The 12500-nt window shown below is 41.1% G+C and overlaps 1 protein-coding gene across 1 annotated transcript in view; it reads right to left on the reverse strand.

Moving 5' to 3' along the window:
• The window catches only part of LOC106805195 (DENN domain-containing protein 3-like), a 26392-nt gene that overhangs the window by 3691 nt on the left and 10201 nt on the right, over positions 1 to 12500 (reverse strand). The window contains exons 10-26 of the mRNA XM_014806694.1: positions 10921 to 11001; positions 10412 to 10508; positions 10136 to 10284; positions 9678 to 9846; positions 9172 to 9308; positions 8414 to 8586; positions 7798 to 7899; positions 6885 to 7065; positions 5370 to 5506; positions 5006 to 5174; positions 4175 to 4395; positions 3590 to 3708; positions 2478 to 2629; positions 2092 to 2225; positions 1349 to 1461; positions 920 to 1051; positions 9 to 380 (exon numbers count right to left, since the gene is read on the reverse strand). Of these exons, the coding sequence (XP_014662180.1) occupies positions 135 to 380; positions 920 to 1051; positions 1349 to 1461; positions 2092 to 2225; positions 2478 to 2629; positions 3590 to 3708; positions 4175 to 4395; positions 5006 to 5174; positions 5370 to 5506; positions 6885 to 7065; positions 7798 to 7899; positions 8414 to 8586; positions 9172 to 9308; positions 9678 to 9846; positions 10136 to 10284; positions 10412 to 10508; positions 10921 to 11001 (2512 nt within the window). The 3' untranslated portion in view covers positions 9 to 134. The remainder of the gene's footprint in view (positions 1 to 8; positions 381 to 919; positions 1052 to 1348; positions 1462 to 2091; positions 2226 to 2477; positions 2630 to 3589; positions 3709 to 4174; positions 4396 to 5005; positions 5175 to 5369; positions 5507 to 6884; positions 7066 to 7797; positions 7900 to 8413; positions 8587 to 9171; positions 9309 to 9677; positions 9847 to 10135; positions 10285 to 10411; positions 10509 to 10920; positions 11002 to 12500) is intronic.

Below are 12500 nucleotides of genomic sequence, written 5' to 3' on the forward strand. Positions count from 1 at the left end.
ATCGCCACCTCGGTGTGATGGTGTCGCCACCTGTGTTCACACGTAACGCGTCACCACCTCGGTGTGATGGTGTCGCCACCTGTGTTCACACGTAACGCGTCACCACCTCGGTGTGACGGTGTCGCCACCTGTGTTCACACGTAACGCGTCGCCACCTCGGCGGAGGACGACGACACGACGTGACCCTCGCGTTGCAGCGGGACCCTCCAGATGGCGATGCGGCCGTCCTTGCTGCCCGAGCCCGTCGCGACGTACTTATCACCGATGTTACATATCGTGCGGATCGTGTCGTGGTGCGCGACGCAGTGGTTCTCCAGCTCCGCCTGCCCGCCGCGGGAGCTGATCATGTTCAGCTTCCCACAGAGCGTCCCCACGCACACCTAAGTGACAACAACACGGACGCGTGTATGTAGCATCCGATATTCACCAGCTTGTTATTAATGATAGCATGAATGTATGTGTATAATGTATATAATGGCTTAATAGTATAAGTATTAGCATGAACATATCTATATGATGTATATAATGGCTTAATAGTATAAGTATTAGCATGAACATATCTATATGATGTAAATAATGGCTTAATAGTATTAATAATAGCATGAGCATATCTAAATAATATACGATATATATAATGGCTAAATAGTATAAGTAACAGCATGAACATATCTATATGATTTATATAATGGCTTAATAGTATAAATAATAGCATGAGCATACCTACACAATGTATTACTCGTGTACTACAATACATTGTGGAGATATTTCTCTGATATTGGTAATTAGAAAATAGTATCGAAATAGTAAATAGTATTCAGCTTCCAATTGTTTGGTTTATCAGAGTATCTTTGTGATTTTTTGCTTATTTCGTGCTTTAATCGATTGATTAATTATATTTATCGATTAATGAGCCACCTACCTTGTCCTTGGCAGTGACCATGTATGAAATGCCCGAGCAACTTTCCAATGTCAGCCTGGTTTGCTCGGCCCATGACTCCAGATTCCAGACGATAATTTCCCCAGATCTGCTAAAACCTGCCCACAGTTCGTTCTGCAACGTAAACACGCTAGCCGTCACGCAAAAAACACGAACCGCTACTTGAAAGATTTCCAAGTGCGTGTAAGTCTAGAATGCAACCGATGGTAGCTGCCACAAAATTTGGCACGCGGGAACTTTTTGCATCGTAGAAGTTTTAATCATGATGAAATGCTACGAAACCTACACCGAACCTGTAGACACATGCAATGATATATCGACACGCTGACATACTGACTGTGATATATTCTTATGTTTTATCAGCTTTGATACGTCGATTAATCGCGATGAAAGCTTTTTTCAGGTTCCCACCTGTTTGATGAGAAAGCACTCGAGGAAGCTTGGCTTGCCCCAGATGTCGTACAGCTCGAGGGTTTTGAGTAGAGTTCCATCCTCCTTCACTAGCACAATACTGTCTCTCATGCCTACACGAGCAGAGATAACCATACAAGTGCCATACGAATACAGTACAGTCATGCCTATTCGCCCTTCCATTCATGCAAATACCATTTCTGCTGGCATAGTCAATCCATGTGCACTGTACAGTGTAATTCATCTGTGCGTGCACAGATATAATTCTGCCCAATTTTTGCTACGTCTCTCATGTGTTTCGTACTGCGATTGATGTAGCTTCGTTTGCTTAACTAAGGAATATCTCGGAAAGAAAACTTTAATCACTCATTACTTATTCTGTGCCCTATTATTTTAGTTATAGTTGGGAATGGCTATTACTAAACTAGATTTCATACTCATACTGAACTTTGTCTTACACAATCGCCGATTCAGAAATATCCGATATTTTCGATTATCAGACCACCTATACGAGCTGTTTAGGTCGGATAATCGAGACTCAACTGTATGAACGTATAAAGCTTCAGTAAAATAATTGTTTCAGTTGCTAAGACGATGCCATAGGAGCAAAAATATGGATACCAAATTATACCAGTAACCAAAGACGTACAAAATGTATATGTATAACACAAGAATAAGTGATTATTAGGTTAAATCTACCAGATTTTTTTTTTCAAAACCAAACTTGAAGTCACTGCACTTACCACACCAGAGATTCTCGTTATCGTCTGCAGAAATGCCGATCAGCTCCCGCTTAGGCAGGAAGAAATCCGTGTTCTCAAAGGTTTCGGGATTCCAGATGAACACATGACCATCCAGGCTCCCCGAATACACTTTCCTGCAAAATTCACAGGAATCAACTATGAGTATGTCCTGGCATGTTGACCAACAGATCAGTGTAGACTATAGTACACACCCCAGGAAGACACACCACGCACCCATACTCAATGGAGGAAAACATAATATACTTTTGCTTTCGTAAAATGGGACCAACTACATTTCCTGTAATGTCTAGTATATAGTGTATAGCATCTACTCTGGCTTCTGCTGCTAAGACACACTGATAGCATCCAAACGAGTACCAACTCACGTGTTGTCCACAGTGACGCCTAGATCGGAGATGGTGTCGCCATGAGCTAGCAGCTTGCGGGATACCGCGACCGTTTCCATGGCAATGACGTGTATTGTACCATCTTTGGCTGCGGCCCAGATGTGCTTCTCTCCCACTTGCAGAAAGCGGTACTTGAAAAGCGATGAGAGTACTGTATTTACTCGTGTATAAGTCGCATTCGTGTATAAGTCGCACCCTATATTTTGCTTTGAAAAGTTGGTGCAAAACTTTTATAATCGAAAGTTACATGGAAGATGAGACCACAAGTGCTAGTGAGCTTTTCAAATTACATTACGTCATGTATACCATTATTTACCTTACCTCGTGTATAAGTCGCACCACTGATTTTGAAGTTGTGTACAAAAAAGTGTGACTTATACATGAGTAAATATGGTATATATTAGCTGGCATTTAGCTGCAACCATTAGTTAGACCATTAGAAGATGATTAATGCAAACAACCAATAAATATGCAAGGGCACTCAAGTGAGGGCCCATTCACACTTATCATGATTATCACAAATGTAGGGCAGCGCTGAAACAAAAAAGTTTTGCACTCGGTCCGTTAGACCATGTCCTCAGAAAATGTCTGGTATCTGACCTTTCCCCCACTGCCCTTTGACCTCCAATTTCGCGCTGGTGATGGGTTTCCTCCCCATCACACTATACATCGAATATTAAGAGCGTAGGTCGAGCCGTTGAGATTTGTGCCGCAATTCCGTATTTCCTCCTATACCTTAGGTTAAGGGGGAAATGTTCCCCCTCCATTGACACATCTTGACCTTTGACCCTAGACCCCCAAATTCAACATCCCGAGTCTTTTTCGCGACCCCCCCCCCCGACGTCCAGAATATCAAGACTGTACGTTGAGCGGTTAAGATTTGTGCCCAACTGTTGACAGATGCACGGACGGACGCACGGACGCACGGACAATCATGCGATTCTACAAGCTGCATCTGACTTCGTCAGCTGAGCTAATAAATATATAATATATAGATATTTTGCTTTTGCATTAATGATTTCACTATTTCCAGTTGGATATACACAAACTTGGTAATTGCACATGCGTACAAAACGATTGCCTGTACATACCACGCGAGAAGGAACATTCACAACAGTTGGTTCTGGTATCCAGGTGGCAGCATCATACACCATTACTCTGTCACTGCCTAATGCAACCCACAGCTTGGGACTGACTAGGTCTTCACCATCTGCAAAGTACGTTAGTTAATATGCATGTGTTATACGAGTATGAGTGTTACTCTTGCACACATAGAGAGAGAACGCGAAAGAGAGAAAGACAAAGAGATAGAGAGAGATAGGAGAGGAGAGAGAGAGATAGGAGAGAAGAGAGAGAGAAAGAGAGAAAGAGAGAAAGAGAGAAAGAGAGACAGAGAGACAAAAAGCAGAGGAGAAAAAGATAGAGAGAGAGAGAGAGAGAGAGAGAGAGAGAGAAATAGAGAGAAAGTGAGAGGGAGAGAAAGAACGAGAGAGAAAAAGATAGAGAGGGAAACAGTGAAAGAGAGACAAAAAACAGAGAAAAAATGAAAAAAGCCACCATACAAGAGCAGGAGAATAAAAAAGAGTTAACCCCCTAGTACGCGTCCTGAAAAGAAAAAAAGCTCTCGAGGTAGAAAACAGCAACGCGAGCGACACTCGGCGTGGCAGCGCACTCACTTCCTGGTATGTAGAGCAGGGCCTCGACCGTCGCGCGCTCAGCCTCCGTCGCCGACGGGTTGATGCGGTGCGCGAGCATGAAGCGATCGCACACGGCATCCACGCGCATGCTCTGCTGCTGCTGCTGCGACGCCGCCGCTGCCGCGCTGCACTGCGTGAAGTAGCACAGCCCCGCGGCGGCCGCCAGCACCTCCGACCACGGCTGCTTCGTCTTCTGGTGACTGCAAACACACGTGCGTAGACGCGGTCACGCGTGAATCGGAAGCGATTTCGGTTACACGCCGACGAGGTGCGCTCTACGTAAAATGTTACGATGAGCTGACGATTGACCTATCTGCCTTGCATGATTGGCAGGTGCCCCTAGCCAATCATTATTGTGATAGGACATTGACAAAAAAAACAATGTTTGGCAGTAAAGAGTTGCAGGATCAACAGCATGGCATGCACACCTGAAAAATGCACATAAGCTGGTTTGGTTTGATTTTCGTAGCAACCATATTCAAGCGGGGTGTTGTTAACTCGCTCAGACGGACAGGTCAACTGAGAAAAGTTGTCATTATAGGGGTTTAATGTGTTATGCAGTACAATCACAATCAAGGCATTTGCCACGGTGTCTACTGTCAAACTTTTATCACATCATTTTCTCAGCAATCGCTGTGATATGAAGTTGACAAATATTTTGCAAAGACTCCTTATTGCCTTTCTAATACACAATAATAAACAAAATCAGTATCGCTTCACATCACTTTATGTAACAACGTTTCTATATCAAAGAAAGACCTTGCACTGTCATTGCACATCATGATCTAACGAGAGAAACTGTGGCCATACCTTGTAAGGAACGCATCGACGATCAGTCCATTCCTCGCTGCCTGCTGTATCAGATGTATGTCCTGTTCTTCGACTGACCTCAGCCTTCCTGACCACAACTCCTTAATGACAGCTAAGCAGATGTCGCATTCCTTCTTCAGTGCAGCCCTGAATGGCTTTGCTCCCTTTACTGTGGCAAGCAGAACAAAGATTACCCATAAAATCACTAGCTAAGGGTTTCCATGAGAGGAAATTACTGCACAGATACTGAGATAGGTACAAATTACCATTGCCACATCTCTTAAAGAATTTTCAAGTAAATTGTACAGAAATTGTCTCGCAAAATAACTTTTGCTAATATGAAACAAACATGAAAGCAATCAACCTTTGCTGTATATCCGCACAGACGGATTTCGCGGGTTTGAAAACACAGAGAGCCAGTTGAATTTCTCAATGCTGTCAATATCTCTGAGCTGAATTATCTCTTGATATTCATTCGTTGTATCTTCTAGGTAAAACAACCTGGAAGCAAGCAAAAGAATCAGATGACTCTGTTGAGGATGCTCTTGTAAATTAAAAAAAAATTCTGAGTGCATCAACCATGGTGACAACTGGTGCAAGATGCACAAACAAACGCCTGTTTTCTCATTGTAGTGGAATATTGTGACATGGTTACTGTCATGTGAGTTTTGAATTATGTAGTATTTCAAATTGTTAGATGTATCCTTTTTATTTCAATAGATACAAACTACATACACTACTTTCCCTAGTTATCATAACTGCATGTTTCTACATAACTTAAATATTGTCACATCAATTACCGTCACACTATGGCACCATTAAATGAAAGTGTCAATGACACTGTAGCTCACCTTGGGTGTGATAGAAGAGGGAGGGGGATATAAAAAGCAAGAGTATATATGGGAGAACTCCCATTATATAGCATATCTCCCATTATATACTCCTGATAATGATATATGCATAAGTTTTGATGTGAAAATAAATGTTTCAGATATGAAAGTCTGAAATCTTGATGAGAGATGGCGCTACGCCTAAATGATCGCCATTTTGGTTTTCTATATAGCGCAAATATAAACAATAAAATATTCCAGTCAAATTACTGTAACGAAGAATCTAAAACACAATATTACACGTATATCATGTCTATAGGTATGATTGTAGAGTTGTTGACCAGTTCATCTCTCCCATAAGAGTAACAACTGTTTTGGGGCTAGCCTTACACATTCACATACCAAAATTTAACAAAATCGAATGAATTTAGATGGCCATTTTCATTTTTGCCAAAAAGTGGGTGTGGCTCGAAAGTAGGTCGACTGGCGTGCTCCAAAATAGGAAGTTCAAATCTCTCCCATAGGACTAACAACTGTATTCAATTTGAAACATGTGGGTCAAACGGTTCTTGAGTTATCGTTGACCGTAGGCAGACACTGAAATGCTAGTGAAATTGCCAAAATCTACCTAATTTGCATAATTTTTTTTTAAAATTCAAAAACCTGTGTGATATGTTTTGAGGCCAGTCTTCATTCATTCACATACCAGAAATGAGCAAAACCCATTGAACCTGAACTGACTTGTGGCCATTTACATTTTTGCCAAAAAGTGGACGTGGCGCGATTGTAGGTCAACTGGCGTGCTCCAAAATAGGACGTTCAAACCTCTCCCATAAGAGTAACAACTATATGCAATTTGAAACATGTGGGTCAAACGGTTCTTGAGTTATCGTTGACCGTAGCCAAATGTTGACGGACGGACGGACGACACCCGATGGCAATAGCTCATCTTGACGATGTCAAGGTGAGCTTACAATCCACGCTAAACCCAGGATTAGGTTAATAACGTATTAGTTAATTACGCTAACGCGCAAACGAAGGCGGAATACCGTTTCTGTGTGAGGCCGATTCGTCCCATTCCGTAGTCCGTCTTCACTGGCGCAGACACCTTCAGTATGCACTCGTTCCAGTCGAGCCTCTCCAAGCACGTGGGAAGGTCTACCTGCTGACACTCGAGCTCCTGACTGTTCCACGTGTCATAGAACCGCTTGAACACCTTCGGTGCCACGACTACAAAAAACAATCATCCTTGAACGTAAAAGGCAGGTGCTGATCCAGGATTTGAAGAAGGGGAGGGGAAGGCACCTTGCTAGCGATGAGATTGTGAAGTCCATAGCGAGATATTTGAGGACCCTTCCCCATTAAATTTCGTTGCTAAAACTTTGTAGATGCAGTTTCCTATGTATCTGACAATTTGTTCTGAAAAATCACGCCCATTTTTTAAGGCGAACAATTTTGAAAGAAAACGTTTGCTTGGCAAAAAGTAGAGAGAATTTGCCTTGATTACGCACACATTAGGACCTAAACAATCAGAACCGAGAAAGCACAGAGACGGTGCGAATGAGCAATGCAAGAAGCATCTTACATGGCACCGATTCTTGCCTAATCTCCATCTAGAATCTGAAGACACACACGACATGCACAGCATGCAAAATTCCAAATTTATGTCATCCACAGTCAGTGTTCTCTACCAGCATGTAATGGTGTCATTTAGCATAATTTCAGTATATTCTAGTTTTATCATTAAGTGTTTTGCATGCTGATAAAAAATGTCACCTGAGAGATAGAGATAATATCCAGGGTACATCTAACTAAATCTAAAACCCAGTCTACACCAACGTTTGTGCCTATCAATAATTTAACACAACTCTACTAACTTAATTTCATGCAATTAAAGTAACCAAACCAAGTCAACCCAACACTTCTATATAGAAAGTGCTGTTAAAGTGCTACACGACCTACCATCGTCCTTATTGAACGTAAGCGCGCGGAACAGCCGGGTTATGACTTCATGATCTACCGCAATGTCCAGTTGTTCCACGTGCTTTGCAAACGTCTCCAGATCTGTGACATATATGGGCACAAATTTGATCCACAATCGCAAATCTTGTTCATTTCCACAGCTTTGCCACAAGACAGACTGTGAACCATTGAAAGGATATTATCTGGCGTTTTGGTGCTCTCAGGAACACAAGTCTAGCTTATACAGGTCCTGTACGTATAGTCCTTGTAGGCTTCAGTGGACTATACGTGCAAAAGCCATTAATTGCGTATGTGCCCACAAAGCATTGCAAATTGTAGCAATGTGCGGTGAACTGACCATTACAAATAATGCATGCGAGCCCTATCAATCTCCAGTGATCAGGGCTCTGGTCTATACTAATAGTGCCCTGAGAGTGCCTAAATGCTGGATTGATTTCCTTAAAATCAATGAAAGAATTAAACCGAAGCACTGTTGTAAAGTTTTATATTATATTATTATATTACATATTATTATTATTACATTATTATATAATTATTAATGCTATATGGTCTATGTGACCTTATGTACACAGAAATGACCAGGAGTGGCACCTACTGACTGGTCGCTTTGGAATGCTCTCTATGGAAACAGTGAGGTCCCTGTATGCACGTCCCAGCGTCTCACTGCTGGCCAGTTTCTTCCACATGGAATTGTCGCGAAAAAATGCCATCTGCTCAAGTTCCCCTCTCTGCTTCTCTGACGATGTCAGCATCACTTTCTGCACCACACTACAATATCAACGATAACAGAATATTAGTGATGCAATATGCATATATACATGCAGGGTGTACTTTCACAAGACAGAGACATATTCCAGAACCCCAAGATTCAAGACAAATAAAATCTTTGTACCTTGAATCTTCCGATCAAAAATAATAATCAAACTCTTGCCTCGCGTAGATTTTATTGCGTCTCAATCCATAAACAAGACTAGATCCTCCTTATATTAAACTTGTTATGATCATTAGTAAAATATGAACACGATAGACATGCGCTAAACTTCACGAACATTTTAGGACCAAACATAATATTAACCCTATTTTAAAGATTTTCTAAAGCCATAGTCCATCTTGCAAGACTTTTCACACCCAGAAAATGTCATTTTAAAATGTCAAGACTTTTCAAGTATTCCAGGACCCATACAAATGTAGCCATCTCCACAGAACTAAAACATACGCGAAAATTTAATGCACGTAAAATCAGAAGTGAATAAAAACAAATGATTAGTTTATATTCACTCTTGATGAAATGTGTCCCGTCACACCCACGTAAATAAAACTAAATGACGAGAAATTGTGCAACGTTTTGCTCACTCTATAGGAAACAGCTTAAAGTCCATGTCATTAAGCTCATTCAGAGTTTGCAGACCTTCCATCAACTGCCCAGCTGCTATCTCCATCAAACCCTTCATATATAGGCACGAACATAGCACCTCCTTTGACTTGGTAGCCTAAGGAAAATTCATAAAAATGTTTTACCAATAACATCACCACCATATAACTCCCGGCTGAATTTTGAAACAAACGCAAGATATACGAGATATTTTGACAACAAATATACTGTCTGTATTTGTTCATAAAGTATTATCATCTCACACATACCAATATATTCCTAAAAAATGTGCATACTTAGCCAAATATTAATACCAAAATAGACACGAACACGTCTTAATTATTTAAATTAATATTAGTTAATTAGTTAGTTATTTAACACTCTGACTATTAACATCGTAAATTTATACTATCTTGATATATATTCTTTCCGAACCATAGTAAACCTAACTACCAAAAAAAATCACAGACGAGAACTACATGCTTACATGTTGGAGGTTATTAAGCTGCTGGATGCACCGCTGGTAGTAATGCAGAGTACCTTTCTCGCTCATCACATGCGGCACTAGAAACTCGCTGGTCTTTTGCAATGGTTCAGCAACATCGTTTAATGATGCATACGTACTTGAACTTTTCTTCATCAGCGTTCGCGATTTTCTGAGTGAAATGCGTACATTTATATTGCAGAAGAACGAGCCATTATGCTTTAAGTGAAAAGTCACCACACAAGGTCTGATACGACCAACGTACGGCAAATTCGCTCTGCCTTGACAACCATAATAAAAACAACTTCATCATCCTATAGGTAGTACATTCTTTAAACTGGTACACAAGTGACAAACATAACAGAATTCTATATCAATACTTTCCAAAATATAATAGAATTGTAAAGCTAGGTAAATACACTCTATCACTCTCTCATCATATCTAAATACACTGCACATACCTGGTACTAGCACCTGCTGTGTACCGCCTAGCAGGCATGGAAGACGGCTGCTGGTCTGTTGTGGAAGGCAGCATGAATGCACGACTCCAGTCTATCTTGTGGTCAATAAGGTTGTTCAGGAACTGCCGGAACATGTCCGTGTGCATTACCTGAAATGGATAAACAGTCAGAGCTTGTTGAGAGTTCCAAAATATGTGTATTTTTGCAGGTCAATAAAAAACATACAGCACAAGCACATCCATTAATCGTATTTAGATGTGTAAATGCATGCCATACCATGCAGTAGAAGGGTCGGTCTGCTTCGGATTGGCACTCGAGAAATTGCTCCTTGTTGAAATGTTTTTTGTCTGCTTTGAGAAATTCAGGAACATCACTGCAACCAGAGGAGAATAGGATAAAAAGATTGTTACAGTGCTACTTTTTATATATCATTATCAATTCATATGGTTTCAATTTATGTGAGTGATTTTGGTTCGGGACATGTACAGATGGTCCATGAGGTATTCAGAGTGGCACATGTACGCCTCCCAGTATTTTCCATAAAAGATTTCTTTAAGATAACGTAATCCACGTTTAAAAAAATTATGATTCAGTATAATGCATATGAGAAATGTTCCACAAAGTATGCAACAAGGTTTTCATCATGGAAAATGACTGACATACGACACAAACAATTGAATAATGTCAGTATGTAATCCATGTAATGCAATAATCTGTTATTATCCATTATTAACTATACGTTGGCAATTAGTAGGCATGGTAGTGCAAAATCAACTAATTCTTACTAGAATATGTTGACCATAAGCTGAAAGAAGGTGAGCAAAATCTGATTGTTGCAATTCTGTTGAAACTCTGCTTTCATTCGTCTGGACAACAACACACACACACACACACGCACGCACGCACACACACACACACACACACACACACACACACATACACACACACACACACATATATATAATATACATATATAATCTTTTAAATAGGAGTTTAGTGAGTGTGACACCTAATTTCACTAATTGTGGGCAAAGTAGAATTTCATGTAATAATGAACAGTAAATTATCAGACATCATAATTATTAATTATATAGACTCAACTGTTGTTTATATCAAAGCAAGTAGGAATTTTATATTGAATTTAGTATTATTAATATTTGGATTATATAATGCTGAAGTAGAATTAAATAGAGTTTGTTCCTGTATTGATTAATTTCAGACCCACACCGTTGACTATTAACGAAGCACACACACACACACACACACACACACACACACACACACACACACACATATATATATATATATACACACACACACACACACACACACACACACACACACACACACACACACACACACACACACACACAGGTGTGTGTGTGTGTGGTTGTCGTCGTTGTCGGTGTGCGCTGTGCTGCTGCGTGATTAATGGCTGTATCTACGTTCGATGTTGTCACTAGAACTGCTGATTGTCATTCTCTCACCATGACCTCTCGTTATGAGGCATTCACGCTGCCACGTTACTACGTCACATCGGGCTACGCATGCGCAGAGACCCGCACCGGTGACGTCAGTGTGACTGAGCGACAGTCAGAATGATTACATGTGCGTTGCGTTGGATATTAGGCATACGCGCACGCACGCACACGCACGCACGCGCACGCACATTGCGCGCACATCGAGGTACATTGGTGCGCGTTTCTATTGCTACCGCAGCAGCTGGTTTAACGCTACCATCAGAATAACTCAGTTGCAGAGCACAGGCTATCCGGGGTGTGTACACACGATTATTTTCTACATCAAATTCTAGGGAACGTTCAATATTGACGTTATCTGCTTGTTCAAATAATTATCCATGCGAGCAATCCACTTGCTAACGAATATTTTAGCAGTAATACTAGACTGTTCTATCTGAGGTTTGTCGCACCGCATGTAGGGGCGACTGCATGCAGCTTTGTCGCTCGACATGCTATTAGAACCAGTCTATGCGTTAGTGGTAAACGCTAGCTGTCAGCCATTCAGAATCCAACGTAAGAAAGGACTTCGTGCGTATTTTATTCGACGTTTAAGGATTCGAACAGAAGATTCTATGAATCCGGGTTCTTTGCCGTTTGTTAAGCGGCTGGGGTAGCCTTAAGCGCCCTCTAGCGTCGCGATTTATAAATGACCAGACGGAGCATCCATGTTTATTTGCCATGACGGAGGCGGAGCTCGGAAGGAATGAAACCCAGAGCAATGTTTTCCCACTTTAGTTCATGATTATGGTTGATGATGATGATGATGATATAATTTCCCTCGGCGGACATTCTTTGTTGACTGCTGCAGTTGACTGAAGAGAGTGATTTTTTTCTGTCTCGAGGGC

This window comes from Priapulus caudatus, unplaced genomic scaffold (genome assembly GCF_000485595.1).
Source record: "Priapulus caudatus unplaced genomic scaffold, Priapulus_caudatus-5.0.1 Scaffold105, whole genome shotgun sequence".
Lineage (NCBI taxonomy): Eukaryota > Metazoa > Priapulida > Priapulimorpha > Priapulimorphida > Priapulidae > Priapulus > Priapulus caudatus.